At 56.7% G+C, this 23,462-nt stretch overlaps 1 protein-coding gene across 10 annotated transcripts in view; it reads right to left on the bottom strand.

Annotated features, from left to right (window-relative positions):
* Positions 1-238: 238 nt before the first annotated feature.
* TNRC18 (trinucleotide repeat containing 18) overlaps positions 239-23,462 on the bottom strand; it is an 83,278-nt gene continuing 60,054 nt past the window's right edge. For all 10 annotated transcript variants that reach the window (XM_082645724.1, XM_082645731.1, XM_082645729.1 and 7 more), the window contains 12 exons: positions 17,825-18,240; positions 13,832-13,981; positions 13,436-13,577; positions 11,751-11,868; positions 11,275-11,350; positions 11,084-11,192; positions 8,816-8,932; positions 7,938-8,102; positions 6,225-7,540; positions 2,316-2,552; positions 2,111-2,185; positions 239-1,769 (listed from right to left, as the gene is read on the bottom strand). In XM_082645724.1, the coding sequence (XP_082501850.1) occupies positions 1,563-1,769; positions 2,111-2,185; positions 2,316-2,552; positions 6,225-7,540; positions 7,938-8,102; positions 8,816-8,932; positions 11,084-11,192; positions 11,275-11,350; positions 11,751-11,868; positions 13,436-13,577; positions 13,832-13,981; positions 17,825-18,240 (3,128 nt within the window). In that variant the 3' untranslated portion in view covers positions 239-1,562. The remainder of the gene's footprint in view (positions 1,770-2,110; positions 2,186-2,315; positions 2,553-6,224; positions 7,541-7,937; positions 8,103-8,815; positions 8,933-11,083; positions 11,193-11,274; positions 11,351-11,750; positions 11,869-13,435; positions 13,578-13,831; positions 13,982-17,824; positions 18,241-23,462) is intronic.

Here is a 23,462-nt window from a genome sequence, read left to right as displayed (position 1 = left end):
CTCCAGCTCCAGTCTGGCCGAGAGAACTTTCTGCACTGATGGACGCAGGCCAGCCGAATACAGTAGCCCACTAACCTTGTCTGTTGACCACCAAAGACAGTCAGTGCAGCCAAGAAACTTTTCATTTCTTTTCAAATAGGCTCGTGTTTAAACAGCCACACGTGGCTCCTCCCTCCAGGATCTGCATCCCGACACCAAGCCCACCCCAGCCCTTGAAATGAACCACTCCAGACAACGGTACTTTTCCAATTATAGCTTTTTTTCTTTTCTTTTTTTTTTATGAAAAAGGTCACACAGAATTCGCCAACAAACAAAATTCCAAAAGAAACTTAAAAAAAAAAAAAAAAAAAAGGAAAACAATAATTCCCCCCAAAAACAAAACCGAAGTCTGGCTTTTCCTTCCCTTAAGATTGTCTGGACGAGGCCTCCGGTCCCCCGGAAGGCGCGGGGGCTGGTAAGTGCTTTCGTGGGCTGAGCAGGGCCGCAAGCTCGCCGGCTCCCTCTCCCCTCCCTCAGCCTCTGTCTCCCTAAGTCCTTCTCCATCCTGGGGGCGAGTACAGTACACCTGGGCCGGGGGGCGCATGGGGTGAGGTTGGGACAGGGGGCCCGTGAAGCTGGGTGCTAGACACGCTCATCTAACAGGAAATAAAAAATAATATTCTGCACGTCAGAATGTGTTCGCTTTTTTTTTTATAATTTCATAGCTATTTTTTTCACAGTTTTAAAAAGTTTATATTTATATATATTTATATATATTTATCTTTATATATATAATTAAAAAGCTGACTCCATTTGAAGGCGTATGATACAGGGGAGAGTCTCTTGGTACAATAAAACTGTACAGGTTAAGAACTGCCGCCTCCCTCCGGGTGTGGCCGGGACGAGGATTTCAGCACCATGGGGGTTGTCTGTAGTGTGAGGGTCTGGACCAGCGGGGTGGGCCCTCCCCGGGGCCTCGGGGCACGCTGCCCCCTCCCCCTGGCACCTGGCCGGTGCTCCTGGGCACCCCCCCGGCACCTGGCTCTGTTCCCCAAGTCCAGGCCGTCCTGAGAGGGTAGAGGCCGGGCCCTGGGCAGGCACCCCAGAACAGGCCTGGCCTGGTCGCTGAGGCTGGGGGGGCGTGGGAGCGCCCCCGTCCCACGGTGGGAGGCTCGGGACGGGCTCTGTGCCGAGGGGGCCGGGCACTGGGAGGACCCCCAAGCAGCGGGAACCCCTAAGCGAGCGTCAGGTGGGTTGCTCGGAAACCCCTGCCCACCAAATCCCCAGTTGGCACCGGCCTGAGGGCACCGGGACCTGGCCGAGCGCTTACAAGGTGCTGGGACCCCCTGAGGGGCCGGCAGAGCCCTACCCTGATCACGAGGAGCCCTCTCGTGGGGGCACCGAGGGGTCAGGAAGGGGGTCTGGACGTGTGCACATGTGCGCACACACGTGCATGCATACGGGCACACACATGTACACACTTACGCGCCAGGCTGTCCATGGGCACACTTGCATGCACACAACCAATGCACGAGGCCGCCGAGCCGTGGCAGTGATGGTGAGGGCCCCGCCGGGCCGGGCGCTCAGCAGAGCACAGGCACGCCGTCGGTAGAGAAGATCATGCCTGTGGTGGGCTCGTAGGTGCCCGCCAGGTAGTACAGGCCCTCGCTGTCCTGGTACTTCTTGGTCTTGAGCATCTGCTCGTACTGCTCCAGGCCCACCACCAGGCACTTGTGCGACACCGTCTGCACGTCGTTCTCGTCCACGTGGGAGGACTGGTACAGGGCGCGCTGTGGGCACACAGGCGGGCGTCAGGGGTAAGACCCCTCCCAGGCCCGAAGGACCAGAGAGATCCCCAGAGAGAACTCGAGAGACACAGTGGCGCTGAGGACGAGGATGGACAGAGACCAAGGGAGAGACCCAGAGACTAGGAGATCAAGAAACACAGGAACAGACACAGACCGAGACACAGAGACCTGCGGAGTAAGAGACCAAGGGTGACAGACCAGGAAACAGCAGCTCAGGGTCAGGGTCAGAGAGACGGGGCGGGGAGGCCGAGGGAGCCTGGCCCCTCCCGAGGCCGCGTGGGGAGGGTTCTCGGAGGCCCCACCAGCGCCGCGCACTCTCCTACCTCCATGAAGTCCTTCCTCTGGCTGGAGGCTCGCAGGGCTGCGGGGAGGCTGCGGCCGGACTTCTGGTCCCAGTGCTGTGAGCGCAGACCAGGGGCTGCGGTGAGCCCGGGCCCCGCCTCGCCTGACGCCTGACCCCGACCCCAGGGAAGGGACTGCCCCAGCCATCGCCCCCCAGCACGGCCCGATGCCGAGGCCCCGGCCCACCTGGCCCTCGTGGAGGCGCTTGCCCGGGCTGGTCTCCTCGGGGTGGTAGAACCACTTGACGCGGACCACCATGTTGCTGCCCCACGACTCCCACATGCTCTGGATGCGGCCGATGTAGGGCAGGTTGGGGCGGCCGGCGGACAGGAAGACGGCGCAGTCCCCGATGCGGATCATCTCCTTGCCGCGCACGATGGCCTTGTAGAAGAGCTTGCGGGCCTTGCCCTTCATGCCGCGGCGCTGTGGGCGGGCGAGTCGGCTCAGGGCACGTGCCCCGTCCCCGCCCCCGCCCCCCCCGACCCCGGGGTTCCGCAGCAGCGGCGCCAGGGGAGAAGCCCCCTCCCTGCTTGCTCTGATCGGGGAGCCCTCGCTCATCCCCTTGGCCGGCCGGGTTTCCAAGAGAGGCTCCACGTGAACTAAGGATCCTGCAGCTGGGAGCGACTTCCAACTCCCCGTTGCGGAGCCGTGTCGGCCAACGGTGCCGGCGGGGCCCCAGGGACGCCCCACACGCGAGCGTTCGTGCGGCAGACGCCACAGCCACTGCTGGGGCCCAGCAGGATCCCCGCTCCTCCCACTGGTCCTGACACCAGCCCTCGAGGCACAGCGGCCCCTGCTGGCCCCCAATTTCCACACAGGGACCGAGAGGTCCCGGGAGGGGACATGGCTGCGTCTCCGGACAGAGCACGTCGCCCCCCCCCCCCACGCTGCCCCGCACGTCGGGGCTACAACGAAGCACGTTCACACAACACCCCCCGGGGTCACGGAGCCGCTTGCTCACGGCACAGCCTCAGTCTCCACCACCCCGAGCAGCGCGGGGTCTCAGTACCAGTCAGCCCCGCAAGCGGCCGAGCAGAGGTGAGGGAGTGGGGCGTGGGCAGCGTCAACCCCACGCACGGCCGATTGCCCCGCCCCACTCCCCCACCCCCCGCCCATTTCCCCAGGAAAGCCACTAACAGATCAGAGCCCAGCCCGGCGGGATCCAGCACTGGGCCCACGTCTGCCGGACCCACACTGTGGCTGGATTTCTTTTTTTTTTTTTTTTTTTTTTTTTTTTTTTTTTTTTGCTGTACGCGGGCCTCTCACTGCTGTGGCCTCTCCCGTTGCGGAGCACAGGCTCCGGACACACAGGCTCCGCGGCCATGGCTCGCGGGCCCAGCCGCTCCGCGGCATGTGGGATCTTCCGGGATCGGGGCACGAACCCGTGTCCCCTGCATCGGCAGGCGGACTCTCAACCACTGCGCCACCAGGGAAGCCCTGGATTTCTTTTTTTAATTCACTCCACAAACATTTCCTGAAGCCGCCTCAGTGCCCCCGCCTGGCCTGGCACTGGGACACACAGATGGGCAGGCTCCAAGGAGGGAAGAGACCAGCCATCAGAATCCAAAACCCACCGCCAGGCAGCTCTGGGACCTGTCACTGTCCCCAGGCAAACACGGAGAAGCCAGGCCTACGCAAAGCTCCGCTCTGCCCTCCAGTGGAGCCAGCGCGCCTTCTCCTCGACTAACCTGTAAAACTCGTTTCCCTTCTCGGACTGGCCACTAGGCGGCGCCAAAGCGTTTTTTGCCTTTCTTTTTTTGACTAAACAAGAAAAAACCCACATGCTAATTTCCTACCTTATCCAGCTGTCCCTTTTCTACTTTTAATTCACTGGGATCCCTGGTGAGACTTTTTTTTTTGGCCGCATCACAGCAAGTGGGATCTTAGTTCCCCGACCAGGGATCGAACCCGTGCCCCCTGCAGTGGAAGCATGGAGTCCTAACCACTGGACTGCCAGGGAATTCTGTGACAGACATTTTAATGTCCAGGTTTCTTACGTGTTCTGTAAACTGCTCAAATTATTTTCAGCTCAAGGCATGGTACTGATTCAAGGTGACAAGGACGGCTAAGATCTCTAAACCAACGCATCTGACAGCAGGTATGGTAGGCATCCACGGCTACTCTCCTCACAGATCTCCCTTGGTCCACAGAGTCTGCAGTGGGGCTGATCCCACCCCTGTGGCCAGCACAAGACTTGGTCTGGCCAATGCAAACATCCCATCCTTCTCCTGGCCATTGTGATTGGCTCAAGGGTGCACTCGGGACCTAAGCCAAAGACGCGCCACCAACTTTAGCTTGAACCCTAAAAAAGACACCTCCTTCCTGCTGTTCACTTCTGAGCTGGTAGAAGGTCAGCTGAAAGCTGCTGGGGCTGCCTGTTGCCAACAGGAGAGGGGCTGCTGGAGAAGGAGACCAGTATAGAGGAAGGAAGGAGAAACTCAAGCCTGGAGCACGGGCCCGAGAGTGGGTCTGAAGACAGCCCTCAGGTCCCTGGAACCAGCTGTACCTGAAGCCGGGCACCGTAGACTTTTCTATTAAATGAGTTTGGCCCTGTGCTCTGACCTCTGCAGCAGCAAGTGCCCCCAGCAACACTGACACTGGAACGTGCAAATGGAAGATGCTAAGATAAGGAACTGGCCAGTCACCGTGGGGGCAGGCTCAGAAGCCATCACTCCTTGATATGGCCCTGGATAGAGTGCCTGCCGGGATCAGAGCTCCAGAGGGGCTGCTCTGGAAGGTCTGAGTGTGGCTCGTCAGGAAAGATTCTACAAGAACCTAACACATTCAAGTTTGCTGTCTCAAGTGGTGGCCTTGCTAAGAGAGGCTCTTTCAGCCTGGAGCCAGCAATCGGGGGGTGGGGGACGCGCGTAAAGTCCGACAACTCATGCCTTGCAGGGTCGGAGCAGCAGATCATCTGCCCCAGGTTCAAGGTGGTGCCGCAAAGGCAGGGCAACCAGAAGGAGAGCAGGAGCTGCGGGGGTTGGGGGAGGACCCTCCCCGACTTCCCACTCTGCAGCCCTTGCCTGACCAAGGCAGGGAGTTCCCCACCCTACTCTAAGGAGCTTTTGAGGGTGCAGCCTGTGGCAGGTGGAGTTGTCCACCCACCCACCCTCGGGGATTCAACTGACCCTGGGTGGCACAGTGGGGAGCCCTAAAAGGCTGCTAAGACAGAAACCCCCAAGCTAGTCTTGATTCAGAACATCCTCCAACTTCTCCGGCCTTGCTAACGCAGCCAGGGAGCTGATACAATGCAAACATGCCAGAAGCTTCTTAAGCGGTACACTGCCAGAGGCCCCGCAAGCTCATTGCTGTCAGCCCCCAACCCCTAAAACCTGCCTGGCGGCACCGGCATTAAAAAGGTCCAGACCCAGCCGGGTGCCTCCTCCGGGCCTGGCTCTGGTGTGGCCTCGGAGGACCGTGGACCAGGGCGGCAGACGCCGTGGGGAAACCCGACGGGCTGCACCCGTAGACAAGGAGCCTGGCTCATCCTGCCCAGGGGCATGGGATGGACTGGTGGCCTCCAGGCTGTTCCCCTTCTGCACACAGAAGCTTCTCGTGTGTGCGTGTATATGCAGGTGCGTGCACGTGTACGTGCATGCATTTGTGTGTGTACACGTGCGTCTGCTTGTGCCCAAGGCACAGGGAGGGCTCCTTCTGGAGAACAAACACCCACCTACTACAGGGGTGGCCACATGACTCAGACCCAGTCAACCAGAACGTTCTGCCTTGCGGGCCACACTGATTAGCTCAGGGGCAGGCAGTGACCCAGCCCGGCCAAGAGAGGGAAAGAAGTACCTTCTGCTGCGACTGCTAATTAGCCAGAAGCCCTGAGCCATTCGTTTTCAGCGGAAAATGAAGCAAAGGCAAAAAAAATCAGGCTGTGTGGCCCTGCGGCATGGCAACTAAAGGCCTGCACGGTAAGTGGGTCCTGCAGAGGCTGGCTCTGGGTCCCGGGGACCAGAGGCAGTGCTGCTGTGTGAGGGGCAGGACTCTGGTGGAGTCAGACGGACTCCACACCCGTCACCCCGACTCTCTGCCGTGGGGCTGCTGGGAGGCCAGAGAAAGACACGTGGGGACGACCCCGCCCCCAGATACCTGGGTGGGCTTGCCGAACCACTTCCAGAGCTGCCGGGCGGGCAGGAAGGCGGCGATCTTGGGCCGGTTCTCCACCGACGGCAGGCGCTGCCGCTTGGCCAGCTCCTTGGTGGTGGGGAGGTGGACGCCCTCCCTCTTCTTGGGCCGGCTCTTGGCCCCGGCCTGGGCCTTGGGCTGCACGGGCTGCGGGGGCTGCGGCGGGGGGGCCTGGGGCGTGGGCACGGGCGCCTTCTTGCCTGGAGAGTGGGCCGAGGAGCGGGCCTTGCCTGCCTGCTTGGGCGCCTTGCTGGCGAGGGCCGGCGGGGCAGAGGGCCCGGCTGCCGGGGCTGGGGCGGCCTCGTCGTCTGAGCTGCAGGAAGAATCGTCGGTGGTGGAAGAGGACGAGGACGAGGAGGACGAGGATGAGGACGAGGAGGAGGATGAGGACGAAGAGGAGGACGAGGAGGATGAGGACGAGGACGAGGACGAGGATGAGGACGACGAGGATGAGGACGACGAGGACGACGAGGACGAGGAGGAGGACGAGGACGAGGACGACGAGGACGAGGAGGCCCTCGAGCTGGAGGCGCCGCAGTGCCGGCCGCCGCCGCCCTGGCCGTCCTCCTCTCCCTCCGTCTCAGAACTGCTGCTGCCACTGTCGCTGCCGCTGCCGCCGCTCTCCGACTCCTCGGCCCCGTCCTGCTCGGCCTGGCCCTTGTCCGGGCTCTTGGGGCTCCCCAAGTCCTCGAACGTGAGCGCAGCCCCAGGCTCCTGGGCCAGGTCGCCATCCCCGGCCTTGGGCCGGGCCGCCTTGGGCTCGCTGCCGCTGGCCCCCGGGGGGTAGCTGCCCAGGCCCAGCAGGCCCTTGGGCTCCTGCCAGCCCCCCGCCCCAGCGTCCTCCCGCAGAAGCAGGGCCTCTTTGGCCTTCTTGCTTTTGGGCGACGTCACACCCTCACGGTCCAATTTGACGAGCAGCTCGGCCTCTTCCCCGGGCCTCCGGGCGCCCTTGGTGGCTGACTCCTCGGCAGCCCGGGCCTTCTTGGGCTTGGGGCGCGTGGCGGGCATGGTGATGGGCATGGCGACGAGGGTGGTGGGGGCCAGGGCCGCGGCGGGGGCCGGCAGCTCCCCAAAGGGCTCGGGGGCCGGGCAGCTGGTGAAGGCGGACGGCGCTGGGCTGGGCTGTCGGGGAGCTGGACGAGCCTTGGGGGCCTTGGCCCGCTTGTCCACGGATTCTGGGGGGCTCTTCTTGGAACCTGGGGTGCTGATGGGCTCCAGGGCCAACGGGGTACTGGGGACTTCATCCGTCGAGCCCCCCTCCTCCAGGACGGCAGCTCTGTCTAGAAGAGAGAAGGAAAAAGGCCAGTGAGGCCAGGACTTCGCGAGCCAGCGGGCCCGTCCCCATCCCGGCTCTGCCGGGTCCTGAGCAGGGCTGGGGCGGCAGCCTCTCGCGCCTTAGTTGTCCACATGCGGTGGCCCCAGAGTGGCCCCCGGGAGCCTGGGCTCTTAGCCCAAAGCACTTTGTTCTGGACTCTGGAGGGAACACAGCTGGCTGGATCTCAGCTCCGCCTCTGACAGGTCAACACGCCTCCCTGAGCCTCAGTTTCCTAATCTGTCACAGGCTCCAAATAGCCCTGCAGCGCCAAGTTCCCGCACAGGTGGGGAGCGGTGTCTGTGCAGAGACCCTGTGTGAGCAGCAGGGCCCAGGTCCCGGCGGCCCGGGCACGGCCAACGTACCGCTCTTGGCTTTGGTGCTGGGCTTCCGCCCGCGCCCCCGGGCCTTGGCGCCAGGCTCCTCGGACCCTGGCGCGGCCCCGTCTTTGCTCTCCCCGGTGTCTTTGCTGGTCTTCCGGCTGCGGCGCTTGGCACTCGGCACCAGGAGGGCGGGGGATGGCTCAGCACCTGTGGGGCAGGACAGACAGCGGCTCAGGCCCGGGTCTCCGCTCTCCCGGCCACAGGAGTGTCATCTGTCATAGGGGGGAGGCGGGGGGAGGAACCAGACGACACCGCGTGGCCGACCCCACTCAGCCTGCCCACCTAGGCTGCACGGTCGGGTGGGAGGCCCATCTGCAGGGACGTAGCTTGGGTGTCTGCACATGCACGCGATGGGGGCTCCTTGAATAAATGACCAGGGTGTGGCTGACCCTGTGGCTTTAATGATCCATTTGGAGGGTTCACGGAGACACTGGACGCCTGGAAGGCAGGCAGTCCTGGGTCCGAGTCCCGGCTCCGCCTCTGACCAGCTGAGGGACCCTGGATAAGTCATTTCACCTCTTAAACCCGAGGTTCGTACTGGCCAAAGGGGATGGTATTTCCAGCCACACAGGACCGGACAGAAATGAGCGCTGTCGCGGACACAGAGCCTGGAACCGTCCATGACAGTTACCGATCCCTCCCCGGCCTGCACTGCCCAGCCCGGGGCTGGTCTCACGAGTCTCGGGATGCAGATCTGGGGAGGCCTGGGATTCCCCCGTCCCGAGACCATTCTGGGAGCCCCCACCCACACTTTCTGCCATTTCCACCCCCTGTGGGTGCAAATGGTCCAAACAGCAGACAGAGCCCAGAGCCAGCCTGGAGGGGGTGGGCCCCCACCAAGCGGCAGGACCACCACTCACACTGGATCTTGTAGTCGGGGGGCAGGAGGCGGATGTGCGAGAGGGGGATCCTGCCGGTGTCTCCGTCATCGAACTCCACGGTGATCAGGTCCCCGTCGTCCTCGAGGCCCAGCAAGCCTGTGGGAGGAGGGGCAGAGTCAGGCAGCTGGGAAGCAGCCCCGGGAGCAGGATGCACGAGGGCGGGTACGCAGCGGGCAGGACGTGGGCTTCAGAGCCTGGCGGTCCCGGGAGCACAGGCTCCCAGTCCGGCCGAGCACATGGCTGTGTCCACTCATCCCGAGACCCTCCCCAGATCAACAAAGGATGGGGCTGGGGTCACCCCAGCCCCATTCCCAAGTGCTGGACACTGAGCCCAGAGCCCTGAGGCTGGAGCTGTGGGCTATCTGACGGGTGAAAAGCCACAGGTGCTGGTACTCAGTGACCCTAAACAAAACATCCCTCCCCCAACCATCAGGAGGCCCTGCCCACACACAGCTTCCAATCTGCTTGCTGAGGATCACCAGTGACGCAAGAACAGCCTCCAACAAAGGACAGCACAGAACAGAGAGGCACAGACACAGAGCCCACAGGGAGAGGAAGGGAAAGGCACAAGGAAAGGGAGCTGAAGAAACCTAAAATGGAAACAATATGTCCCCGGAAAAAAAAGGAATCCATGAAAACAAAAAGAGGTTATTTAATTAAAAAAAAAAAAAAGAATATTTAGACAATAAGAAAGAACTCTTAGGAATAGTATAAATGACAGCAGAAATATCAAAAATTCAACAGAACAGAAGGACCAGAAGGCAGAGGTGAGGAAATCTTCCAGAAAGTAGAACAAAAAGAGTTAAAAATGGGAAAAAAGATCCTAGTCTTAAGGGCCACCAGATGAGTGTGAGTTCCAGGAAAAAGAGGGTAAACGAGGGAAGGAAACTCTCCAAGAAGTAACATGAGAAAAATCTCTAGGAACAAAGGAAATCTGCTTCCGAATCAAAGCCCCCTTCCCCCAAATACCCAGCAACCCACACCCACACACATAGAGAGAGAGAGAGGCCACATGAAATTCCCGATCTAGGAATAATGAGAAGATTCTGAGTTTCCAGAGAGAGAAAAGTGGGTCTCCTATGAAGATTTGGGAATAATCCTGGTGTTGAACGCCTCTGACATCAGAATCTGGATGAACAGTGACTTTGAAAAGGTGAAGGAAGATTATTTCCAATGTAGAATTTATACCCAGCTCAACTATCTCTAAAGAACAGGAAAGGATAAGGAGACCTTGGGCACACGTGTACTTGAGGAATTTACCTCCCATGGACCCTTTTTCTCCGAAAGCTACGGAAAGGTCCTCTGCCACAAGGAGGGAGAGAGACAAGGAAGAGAAAGACACGGGCTGCAGCACAGGAGAGAGCGAAATGGACTTCTCAGAATGATGGTAAGGGGGACTCCCACGAGTGACAGCCGTGAGGTAGGCCTAGAAAGCCGTCAGCCCACAAGGCTCAGGGGCCAGAGAGCCCCAGGAGAGCTAAACGGAGGTGAACTGTTACCCTTGGAAGAGAACTTCCTGCCCAGCATCCCTGTTCCCATCTCCTGGGCATGTATGGATGATGTCCGGCGGCCGAGAGGTGGACTGTCTTTGGCGTCTGGCTTTGGCTGGGGGCTGTAACACACACCCAGATCCCCGGCTCCCCGATGTGTTGGTTCTGCAACAGCTAAGTATGCGCTGTCTGCCTGCCTGCCGGCTTTGTCTGTCTGGCATCCACACCCACATCTCCTGGGCGACCTGTTATTTTGTCTGCCCAGCTTCCAATCTCTTATTCTGCTAACAACGTCAACTTTCCTTGGGGAAGCGGCCTTCCCTTCTCAGTCCACAGGCAAAAATCAGGAAGCTGCCTTACTCGTTAGCAAGGACGAGCCTAAGACCTATGACCCACGTGAAATCCATGTGACCCAAAAGCCAGTTCAGTGGGACTCCATCCTAGAACCCAGATGGGAAAAGTGGGAGATTCTCTGATGACAGGATTTGTTCAGAAGGTGAGAGAGAGTCCCCAGGAGCGGGGGGTGATGACAGCACAGCTGAGCATGGCTGACGGACACTGGGAGCCTGAGTCCCGATGACGCTGTGGAACAGTGACTGGGTCCAACCATGCCCAAAGCCCTGTAAGTCTTCACTCAGACGAGCCGATAAAACTCGGTGCCTAAGACTGTCTGACTTGGGTTTCAGGAACCAAAGGGATCCTTGCCGACACGGTGGGAAACAGGGGTGCCGGGGAGGGTCTCGGGGGAGGGTCTCACCTCGGACCACGGTGCCCGGGTAGAGGCAGCGATACTGCTGGCTCCAGTAGGCTGCGATCCTGGTCCCTTGCGGCAAGAAGCGAGTGGAGGCCGGCCTCACGTCGATGATCTGGGAAGGCGAGGGGCTGAGCGCGGGCGGTGAGCAGGAGCAGCCCCGCGCCCGCCCCCCCAGCCCCGCCTCCCCCCCTCACCGCCTCCTGCAGCAGCTGCTCCAGACAGTAGATGTGGGGCCGGTTCCCGCGCTCGCCCTCCACCACCACGCGGTATCTGCGAGGCCAGGGCGGTGAGGTGTGAGGTCCTAGGGGAGCCGCCACGCCCCCGACTCCCAGCCCTCCCGCACCACGGGGACGTGCCGTCGGAGCCTGAGGGTCTGCTGACCGGTGGCATCAACTCGGGGCCGGTCTGTCCCCTCCGCGCCCCCGTTTCCTCGTCTGCACAACCAGGGCTCACAGATCCAGGAGAGCCCGGCGCGCCCTCTCCTGCTCCTTCCCGCTGAGCCCCACCTGGGGGGCCCGCCCACGCCCCCCTGGTCCTATGCGGGGAAGCCACGGCTCAGAGAGGCGAATCAACGCATCCACAGAGGCCCAGCAAGGCTCTGGGTGCAGGACTGGGCAAGGCTCTTAGGCTCTGAGCGGAGCTGCCCCGCCTGGCGCCCACCCGCACTCACATGTCGGGCGAGTGCACCGTCTGCACGTGCCCCGCATACAGCAGCTTGTCGTCCATGGGGATCAGCACGCGCAGGCCGTCCTTCAGCTCGTCCTTGTCGATGATGCAGGAGCGAGGGGCTGCGGGAGCGGGCTCGGGTGAGGTGGGGTGGGAGCGGGGTTGGGGGCGGGGGGGTCAGCCTGAGACCCTCCGTCCCGTCCCCTGTGCCCTGCCCCCCAGGCCCACCTGTCGCCCTGTCACCCCTCTCAGAGCGGAAGGCCCAGGGTGCCCACGGGCACACGTGCATCTGTGTGAGCAGCTGTGTGCCTGCAGATGGGCCTCGTGCAGGGCGGTGCATGCGTGCCAGGTGTGCACAGCCCCTCCCCTCCCAGCGTGTCCGCAAAGATCCCAGGCAGGTGGGAACCGGGGTGACACCCCGCAGGTGCTGCCCCCCCTCATCTGAAGACCACCCCTCTCTGAGCCCCAGCATGAGGCGATGCGTCATCAGAGCCCGTCACGCCCCTCAGCCAAAGCCCTGGGACCCCTTCACCAGCTCCTCCTCCACCTGGGATGCTATCTGTTCTGGTGGACACAATCCCCCACAGCTGGGCTGTCAGCGCTCCCCGCCCCGACCAGGCCTCTGCCCAAGGCTGCCACTCCCCATCACCGCCCCAGGCCACGTCCCCTCCTGGGACCCCCACCCCAGACTCTCCTCAGTTCTCCCCCTCCGGGCCCGACCACGCTGCTTCAGCCTCCTGGGCCTGCTCTTCTTCTGTATAGGACCTTGAACCTGGGCCCTCCCTGCCATTACCTCACACAGAGAAACCCAGATGGCTCGCTGGGGTGGACGGAATGACGGGCCCACTTCTTGGTCCCCGCCTACACCCACACCCCTGCCATGGCTTCACCATGGGTGGAGTGGACTTCCCACCTCTTGACCTTGGGCGTGGCCACGTGACCTGTTTTGGCCAATGGACGAGGGTCGAAGTGCTTGAATCTGAACCGAGCGAGGTCTCGGGAGGCCTCACTGGTTCCCACGCTCCCTCTCGAGCCTCTGGCAGCACAGCCATGAGAACAACACACCCTAACCAGCCCAGCGGTCCAGGTGGGGCACAGCTGTCCCTGCATTGGTGGACCCATAGCCATCCCGGTATCATGGGAGCAAGCCCAGCTAAGGTCACCCTGCTGTCCTGTTGACAACGTACTGCCACCCTCCACTGAGTCTGAGCATTTGGTTGTTACACAGCAATAGCTGACAGATACACTCCCAAGCAGGTGACAAAGCTCCTCAGGGCTGGCCCTGCTCCTCCTCTTGATCCATCCCCACCGCCACCTAATTCATGTCCTCAACCTCAAGCTCCAGACCCCCAGGTCCAAGTGCCTACTGGATGTCACCTGCCTGGGATGTCCTCCAAGCATCCCAGACTCCAGCCAGCAAAGCCCAGTTGCTCCCCTCTGAGACCCGTCTCGATGACAGCTTCTCCCCACCACCTGCCAATACCCACCCACACCCCTTCTCTTCCCCTCATCTGCTCACACAGCCCATGTACTCTCCCTCCTAACGCACTCAAACCGCCCCCATCTCCCTCCCAGCTGCCCACTCCCTGCCCCTCCCCATGCTAGCTCAGGCCCTAGTAACTGCCCCAGGAGAACCTCCTGCACCCCCATATTCCAGGCTCAAGCCAACACAGCATCGTGGGCACTCACCGGGAGTTAGTGGCCTCTCCACAGCCCCGCCTCGTGGCAGGTGCTCATCCTCAGAGAAGCTCGAGTCCTGGTTGGGCTCAAAGTCCTCCTCGGCAGCCATGCTCTCCATCAGCTTGCTCACGGCTCCCCCCTTCCCCCGGTTCTGGGGACAGACCAAGAAAGACCAACGGCTCAGGACCCGGCAGCCCAGTCCTGCCCGGCTAGGACCCGCCCTGGAATCCCAGGGTCACAGCCAGGCCACGGTGGAGTCTGCCACATGGGGGGCTGGGGTCCCAGCAGCGCCTCCAGCCACAAGAGGGTCTGGGGGCGTGGGGGTGGGGCACACCCAGGGACGCCTCCGTCTGTCAACCAAGCAACGCAATTCACCCGAGCCTGGGGCCCCATGGGAAGCCTCACCTCCTTCTTCACCTCCTTCCCTTTGGCTTTGGCCTTGCTCCTCTTGGCAGCGGCCGGAGAGCTGGAGTGAGGGGCCCGGGCCTCGGGGGGCAGGGCGGGCGCACGGGGAGGGGCCAGCGAGGCGGGTCCGGCCTCCTTCCCCTTCTTCTTCTGGGGAGGAAGCGACAGAATGGCCGTCAGAGGGCAGAGGGGGCCCAGGCCCCGCCGCTCACCGTCCAGAGAGAGGACACGACGCCCGCCCTCTCCTGGCAAGGATTTCTGGTTTCAATCTTGTTTTATTACTACTATATATTACTTGTAAAAAAAAAAAAAAAAAAAGACAACACCGAAGTGTATATATGTGAGCTCCTCTCCAACGATCCCACCAACCACAGAGGTAACGAAAGGGACTAATAACAGCATAGTGTGTCCTTCCAGAACTTTCCGCAAGCACACATAACCATGTAAACATGCGGGCTATGCAGATACATCTGTGCATACACAGTACTTTTTTTTTTTAAACACAGATGGGAATTTACCAAAAATTCTGCTTTGTAACTTTTTCCCTCTAGTATGTCTGGTAGACACGGAGGTGGTGGCCTCACTTTTTATTCTGAACAGCTGCCCAAGGTGCCTTGATGGGGGGACCCGAGATTCATCCGACCACCCACCTCTGTTTTTTCCTCTGCTGGATGGTGCCAAGAAAAACAACACTACCCATTAGTTCTACGGGTCTATTCCTGGAAGGAGCATTCAGAACCGTATACCCACTGCCCGACTGCTTCCAGAGGCCTGTGTTGCTTTCCTCTTGCCCCAGAAGTGTGGGGTGCCACATCCACACCAACTCAAAGCCCCCAGGGTGGCTCAGGGACGCTCCCCACGCTGGGGCAGCGGAAACTGGGCCAGCGTACGGGGACCATGCGTGACTCCACTTATCAGAGCACAGGAGTGGAAACAACCTAGGTATCCAGCAACCTGGTGTGTCCGTAGATACAGTTACAAGCTTTCATCACAGAGGCTGAGGGTCCTGTTCTGAGGAAGAGGTGGGCAGCACAGGAAATGGAAGTGGTGATACTTTGTACAAGAAGCAGGTTCAGGCTACAAAGGTGACGGGTGGTGGGGGCAGGGGTCACTGTATCGTTTCAAAAGCAACGTGCCTAACGACCAACGACCAAGTCACGGGGCCAGGGGAGATGGAAAATTAAGACACAGAAAAAAGGAAGACTGGGCGAATGTTACCAAGACAACAGCAGAAGTCACAGCTTCCACATCAGACAAGTGAAATCCAAACCCAACAGCATTCAAAGGAAAAAAGTGGGAAATGTTAGAGCGATCAAAGGTATTCATTTTAATCTCTATTTGGGGGGAGAAATAATGTATTTTTTATATATACACACACATTATATTTTCTTGTTTCTGGTGCATGTTTTAATCCTGTGCACATTTCTGAAATCAGATTGCATCTTGGGGGTTGAAGGACTGTTTGTCATGTGGTTATGTCTTCTCTTCCCCTGACTTCTGTTATTAAACAGACAGCTTGTCTTATGGGGCACATCTTTGAAGCTGTACACATAGTGGGGCAAGAGAAATTGACAGCAAAAAAAAAAGTTATCTCTGTATGGAATTTAATTTTCTTCCTTTTCTTTATCATGCAAATTACTGTTACAATCAGATAAAACTGGTAACTTTTTCTTTCCCACTGACCAGAAACCCCATTTCTGGGAAGTTTTTTTTTTTTTTTTAAATAAAAAACTCCAAAACTGACAAGTTCTGTACATAGAACAGAGATGTTCATTGCTGTGGTAATTACAATGGCAAAACACCATCATCAACCAAATCACCAATAGCTAGCATGGTTGATGGTGGGAGATGTTGAAAACCACAGGACAGCAAGATGGTGGAATGTTATTCAGCTATTTAGAGACAGTGATTTTTAAAAAAGTAAAATAAATGGTCATGCCATATGGGAATGCACAAGATCTAACGCCAAGTGTAAAAAGCAGGATACAAAAGTGTATCTCACAAAACTATGAACACTGGTTGTTCCTGGAGTGATTTCCTTGGTGTCTGACTTCTCCTTCGGCTGACAATTAATCTGTTCTGTTCCAGTCTCTGACTGTGTCATCAGAAGCCTTGGATCAGGTGAGCGAGCCCCTGGTCCCTCTCCCCAACAGAAGGTGCCATCTTGGGAAATGCCCAAAGAGGCCGGTTTGCCCTGTGGTTAAGGCCCAGGCTCTGGCGCTAGACCCCCAGTGTTGAAAGCTCAGCTCTGATGATCATTAGCTGCTGGGCTAACTGGGCAGGTTCCAGGACCACCTGTAAGGTGCAGTTAATATGAGTAAGTAACCTACCTCATATGGCTTTGTAAGCAGTCATCTGTGACGTCAAAAAAGAAATATATATTTGGTCCCTGCCCCTGTTCCTGACACAGAGCTCCTAAAACCCTTTGAATTTCCTGGGTCATAGGAGCGAGCGCCTTTTGTTCTAATAAGGTGACTCTTGGTGAGCCCCTATATGGCTTCAGGATGGGGCCTGGTCACCAGAAGGACCAGCCACAACTAAAAGCTTGAAACTTTCAGCCCCACCCGCATCCCCCAGGGAGGGGAGAGGGGCTGGAGGTTGAGTTACTAATGGATCATGCCTCTGTGATGAAGCCTCCATAAAAATCCCTCAACGACGGGGTTCAGAGAGCTCAAGGGTTGGTGAACACGCCGAGGAGGGCGGTGTGCCCGGAGGGGGCATGGGAGCTCTGCACCCCTTCCACCCACCTTGCTCTGTGCACCTCGTCCATCTGGCTGTTCCCGAGTTGCATCCTTTACAGTAAACCGTTAACAGTAAGTAAAGTGTTTTCCCGAGTTCTGTCATTCTGGTGAATTATCGACCGGAGGAGAGGGGTCATGAAAATCCTTGATCTATAGCCGGTTGGTCAAAAAGCACAGGTGACAACCTGGGACTTGCGACTTGCATCTGGAGTGGGGATGGGGTGGGGGCAGTCCTGTGGGACTGAGCCCTTCACTGTGGGGTCTGCACCAACCCCGGGGAGTTAGGGTCAGATGTGCTGTGAGCAGAGGCAACGCGTTTCCCTTTACCAACACATTAAGTATACATGGCAAAGTGGTTAGAACACGCCTGGCCCCTACCATGGGTCACCCTGTATAATCATCATCATTATGTATTATTGGAGCGCCTTCTCTCCATGGATCAGAAAAACCTGAGGTGGCTTCAGCCGTGAGAAAACAAGAATAAGAGATCCTTGCGGATGACACTGAAATGCAGTCCCTTCCTCACTACCACCCACTATCAGGAAATTGATGTGGAGTCTGGTCCCTTTTTGTGGCTTTGTCTAGAATGACACTGTTATTTGAGGGTTTGCCTTCCATCAGGGACATGGAGAAGAGAGGCCTGAGTCAGACACCACTGTCGCGAGCTGGCCATTAGGTCTGAATGCGACCACCTTAAGAGCAAACTACTGGCCGTGAGCTTCCTAGCAGCCAGTGCAAGAAGGTAACAGGTCTAAAAAAAAAAAAAAAAAAAAAAGAAGGGTAACAGGTCTAATCATCACTGAGTTCTTGAAAAGCAGGTGTTCTCAACCTGCGGTGTCTGTGGAGAGAATTCAGGGACCTCTGAACCTTGGATGGGGAAAAAGAAATCCCATCTCTATTTTCTCTAACCTCTCAAGAAATGAGGTTTTCCTTTGGGTGTGAGAGCTAAGACTCTGTCACCAACAGCAATCACTGTCATGTAGCGCATGACAGTTACGGCAGAGACCTTGAAATATCATCTGAGCTCATCAGTTCACACGACAGCACCTGCTAGCCCGGCTGCCAGGTGTCCTTATCAAAGACGCTCATCAAGGGGCACCCAGAGGAGTGCCCATCACAGAGGTCGTCGGTAGGTGGGTGACCGCGTTTCAGGGTCACCACCGCCCTTTGGGGTCCCTGCGCCTCGCCCAGGTCTGAGAACTCTACTCCGAGACAGGAGGTCCAAGGGGCCCCGCCCCGCGCCAGGCCCTACCTTCCTGGGGTCCTTCCTGTCCTTCGCGCGGCCGGCGTCCTTGCGCGGGCTGGGCGGGCCGGCCTTGCCGCAGCGGCCGGGCTTGGTGGCAGCGGGCGCCACACTGCTGGGCGTGGGCACGGCCGAGGCGTCGTGCAAGAAGATGCGCTCACTGCGCCGCCGCGTCCACAGGTCGTCATCGCTGGCCTCGGGCCCTGCCTCCAGACCAGGCTCCTTGGGGCCCCGCGGCTTGCGGGCCTTGCGCCCCTTCTCGGCCGCCAGCTTGGCCTTGTCGGGGCTGCCGGGGCCCCGGGTACCGGGCGCAGCCAGGGCAGGACCTGGCTCCCCCAGCCCCTTCTTGGGTCGCAGCAGCCCGGCAGGCGACCGCTTCCGCACCTTGACCTCGCTCTCCGAGTCTGTGTACTCGAACTCCGTGCCTGCACATGGGTGAGGGAGGGGCTGTGGACAGGGGCTCCCGGGCCCCCACTTCCCACCCACCCACCCAGCCGCCCTGGCCACCAGGAGAAAGGCCACAGCCCAGCCCTCCTGCAGGGGACCGTGTCACCGTGGGAGGTTTCAACCCGTCTCGGGGAAGGAACCTGAGGCCCAGAGGAGGAGGGCTTCCGGCTGCGCGCTTGTGAGCGGCAGACCCTGCTGGCCCCTCCCGTCCCAAACCCCTCCGGCTGCCCAGACTCTGCTCTGGACCCCTCACCCCAAGAGCATCGTCTGGGCACGTGAAGATTCCTGCCTGGGCACGTGTGAGCTTCCCCGCTCCTCCTGTGCCTCCACAGGAGTCCCAGAAGCCAGGGCAGGTGAGCCGGGGAGGGCCCACACCTGTAGGGGCGGCAGCTCTAAGGGAGGAAGGTGGGAAAGCCCGCACAAAATCCCCGAGCCCAGAGGGGCCTCCGCCCTGCTTCCTGGTGCCACTTCTCAGAGCTGGGAGGTCCCTGACACACGCTCCCCTTTCTAGAGGACAGGCTTCCCCAGAACCCACACAGCCCTGGGGCCCCGTCCCTTCCCACAGCCGGGGGCCCACTTCCCTCTGCCGCAGGGCGGCCCTGAGCCTAGGGCCCAGCTCCTGGGCTCCTTGAACGCACAACCTCTCACCAGGATCCGCTGTTCTCTATCCTTTTAAAGCCCCAGGTCTTCGCTCCTGCTGGCCCTCTGCCCAGAGCACCATCTCTGCCCTGACCTCTACCTGGACAGCTGCAGCCTCCTCTCTGAGAAGACCCCTCTGCGTCCTGGGGAGTCCTCTGGCCATCCCTCCATCACCACAGGCGCACAGCACACTGCAGAGGTCCCGTCTGTGTTTGTCTGCCTTGTCCTGCTCTGCCCCCAGCAATAGATCCCCGAGTTCTCCTGGAGCCCATAACACTGTACAGCTCAGAGCCTGGCCCAGAGCTGGTGGCCAGGGAAAGAGTCTAAACGAGGGGTTAATGGTGCTTCTCCCCGTGGGGAGAATGAGGAGGGCCTGCCTTCTCCAGGCAGACCCCGGGGATGAGATGTCCGTGACAGCCCTGGGCTGACCACCCCAGGCCTTCGGAGCCTTGAGCAGCCAGCAGCCTGGCCACAAAGGCTCCTGCGGGACGCCCAGCCCCATCACCCCAACAGATGCAGCCGCAGTATCAAGGGTGGGGCCGGGAGGAGGGCGCACTTGCAAAGCTTAATGATCCTGTTAATTAATCTTTTGTTAACAGAGCTGTGGGGGGAGAGGGCTGGGGGCTTTCGTGGCTGATTAGGGTGCAGGCCACAAGACACCACCGGCTTTGCCAGTCCTGCTTTTGGGTATGACAGATGACAGCCCCCTGCAGAAAACCTAGATGCACACAGAATAGTGCAAGCACCTGCAGAGGGAGCCAGGACAGGACAGTGCACAGAGCAGTGACCAGGAGTGGACGCTCGCTTGGAAGAGGGGAGGGCGGAGCCTCAAGGGTAAGATCGCGTCAGAAGACACATGTTTATGAGACCCATGGGCAGCACAAACACTGCGTGGCACAGAGGAAGCGGGCTCTGTCAGGGTCCTGCGGTGGCGACAAGCATGAGGCCCGGAGACAGGGACGGATGTGCCGTGGCCTCGCTGCGGGACAGGACGGAGCAGGGAGCAGAACCTGCGTCCTGTGCAAATGCCTCCTCCCCAAAGAAACAGGCAGCGAAAGAGGAACAAAGGAACAAAGAAACAGACCAAAAAAACTAGACAAAATATAATGAAGAAAAGAGTAAAGACCCAAACAGATGCAAAGTCAAGGGATAAAAAAAGACATACGACGTGAATAGAAACCAAGGAAGAGCTGTAGTGGGTACACAGACATACCTCACTTTACTGCACTTCGCGGATACCGCATCTTTCTACAAATTCAACATCTGTGGCAGCTCTGCATCGGGCAAGTCTATCAGCGCCATTTTTCCAACAGCGTTTATCCACTTCGTATCTCGTGTCACATTTTGGTAATCCTCACAATATTTCAAACTTTTTCATTATTATTATTATAGTATATTATTATATTTGTTATGTTATATCTGTCATCAGTTACCTCTGGTGTCACTACTAAGACTCACTGAAGGCTCAGATGATGGTTAGCAACTTTTAGCAATGAAGTATTTTTTAATTAAGGCATGTGCCTTTTCTTTTAAACATAATGCTACTGCACCCTTAAGACTACAGTATAGTGTAAACGTTAACTCTGATACGTACTGGGAAACTAAAACATTTGTGTGACTCGCTTTATTGTGATGTTGGCTCTATTGTGTTGGTCTAAACCCACAATTATCTCTGAGGTATGTCTATACTTTTATCCAACAAAACAGATTTTAAGGTAAAAATCTAGAGACAAAGAAGGACATTTTAAGATGATGAAACAGTCAATCCATCAGGAGAACATAAACAAATGTGAACATAATCCAGAAACATACAAAAAAGATTATACACCATGACCAAGTGGGATATATCCCAGGAATGCAAGGTTGGTTTGACGTTCTTTAAAAAAAAAAATCTTTAAATCATTAAAAAAAAAAATGTAATACACCATATTAATAGGATAAAGGATAAAAACCACATGAACACAATAACAGACACAGAAAAAGTAACTGACAAAATCTAACACCCTTTCATGATAAAATCACTCAACAAATGAGAAATAGAAGGAAACTTCCTCAACCTGACAAAGGACATTTATGAAAAACCCCACCAGTAACATCATACTTAATGGTAAAAGAATGACTGCTTTCTCCCTAAGATATCTAGAGGGCAGGAAAAAAACCCAAACAAGACAAAGATATCTATTCTCACCACTTCTATTCAATATTGCATGGGAGATTCTAGCCAGAGCAATTAGGCAAGAAAAATAAAAGGAATACACACTGGAAAGGCAGGCATAAAACTATCTCTATTTGTAAATGACATGATCTTGTATATCAGTGGTCCCCAACCTTTTTGGCACCAGGGACTGACTTCACGGAAGACAACTTTTCCACGGATTGGAGGGAGGGATGATTCAGCCGGTAATGCAAGCCATGGGGAGAGATGGGGAGCGGCAGATGAAGCTTCGCTCACTCACTCGCCCGCCACTCACCTCCTGCTATGCAGCCCAGTTCCTAACAGGTTGCGGACCAGTATCGGTCCACGGCCTGAGGGTTGGGGACCCCTGTTGTATATAGAAAATCCTAAGGAATCTACTAAAAAGCTGTTAGAATAAATGAGGTTAGCAAAGTTGCAAGACACAAGATTAATTTACAAAAATCAATTATATTTCTATACATTAGCAACGAATACTCCAAAAATGAAAAGAATTCCATTTATAATAGCATCAAAAAGAATAATTACTTAGAAATAAATTTAACAAGAGAAATGCACGACTCATACAATGAAAACTACAAAACATTGCTGAAAGAAATTAAAGACCCAAATAAATGGAAAGACATTCCATGTTCATGGACTGAAAAACTTATATCGTTGAGAAGTCGATACTCCCTAGTATTATCTACTAATTCAACACAATTCTTATCAGAATCCCAGATGGCTTTTCTGCAGAAATGGATAAACTGATCCTAAAATCCATACGGAAATGCAAGGGACTCTGAAGCACCGATCTTGAAAAAGAACAACAAAGATGGAGGACTCATATTTCCCAGTTTCAAAGCTTCCTACAATAATTCCCACAGTAATCAAGATAATGTGGTACTGGCATAAGGACATACAGATCAATGGAATAGAACTGAATGTCCAGAAATAATCCTTCATATTTATTTTCAACTGTTCAACTGATTTTTGACAGGGGCGCCAGGAGCATTTGATGAGGAAAGAACAGACTTTTCAACACATGATACGGAGGCAAATGGATCTCCACGTGCAAAAAACCCCTACGTCACTCGCACACAAAAATAACTCAAAATGGATCACAGACCTAAATGTAACTCTCAAACTATAAAACTCTTAGGAGAAAACAGGACTAAATCTTTGTGACCTTGAATCAGGCAATACTTTCTGACATATAACACCAGAAGTACAAGTGACATCAGAAGAAATAGATAAACTGGATTTCATCAAAATTAAAATTTTTTGTTTTAAACAACACTATCAAGAAAGTGAAACAGGGACTTCCTTGGTGGCACAGTGGTTAAGAATCCACCTGCCAGGGCTTCCCTGGTGGCACAGTGGTTGAGAGTCCGCCTGCCGATGCAAGGGATACGGGTTTGTGCCCCGGTCCGGGAAGATCCCACATGCCGCGGAGCGGCTGGGCCCATGAGCCATGGCCGCTGGGCCTGCGCATCCGGAGCCTGTGCTCCGCAACGGGAGAGGCCACAGCAGTGAGAGGCCCGCGTACCGCAAAAAAAATAAATAAATAAATAAAAATTTAAAAAAAAAAGAATCCACCTGCCAATGCAGGGGACACAGGTTTGATCCCTGGGCCAGGAAGATCCCACATGCCACGGAGCAACTAAGCCCGTGCACCGCAACTACTGAAGCCCACGCACCCTAGAGCCTGTGCGCAGCAACTACTGAGCCCACATGATGCAACTACTGAAGCCCGCACGCCCTAGGGCCTGTGTGCCGCAAGTACTGAGCCTGCATGATGCAACTACTGAAGCCCGTACGCCTAGAGCCCGAGCTCCGCAACAAGAAGCCACCGCAATGAGAAGCCCATGCACCGCAACGAAGAGTATCCCCGCTCGCCACGAACAGAGAAAGCCCAAGTGCAGCAATGAAGACCCAACACAGCCAAAAATAAACTTTAAATTTTAAAAATAAATAAATAAATAAATAGAATAAATGGGAAGTGGTTGTAAATTATACCCAAAGAAAAAGGAAGGAAATAACAAAGAGCTAAAATCAATAACTTCTAGCCACGCTGATCAAGAAACAAAGAGAGGAGAAACAAATTATCTGTATCAGCAATGAAAAAGGAAACATCACCACAGACCCTTAGGACACTGAAAGTATTAAAAGGGGAAATTCTGAACTCTCTGCCAATACATTTGACAACTTGGATGAAACGGATGTTTGGGGCAAGTGCAGAGGCCTGAAGGTTCTGGGATGGCTGATGCAAACAGGGGTGGGGTGGAGGCTGTGGACAGGATGATGCTGTCTGAGCAGCCACTCTGAGGGTGGAGGGTCAGACAGGTGCAATCTGTCCAGAGGGAAATGGGAGCCAGTCAGAGGTCC

The sequence above is a fragment of the Mesoplodon mirus genome (assembly GCF_964341445.2).
Source record: "Mesoplodon mirus genome assembly, chromosome: 15".
Lineage (NCBI taxonomy): Eukaryota > Metazoa > Chordata > Mammalia > Artiodactyla > Ziphiidae > Mesoplodon > Mesoplodon mirus.
Note: the sequence above shows the minus strand (reverse complement) of the source record. Positions and strands in the feature narration are given on the sequence as shown.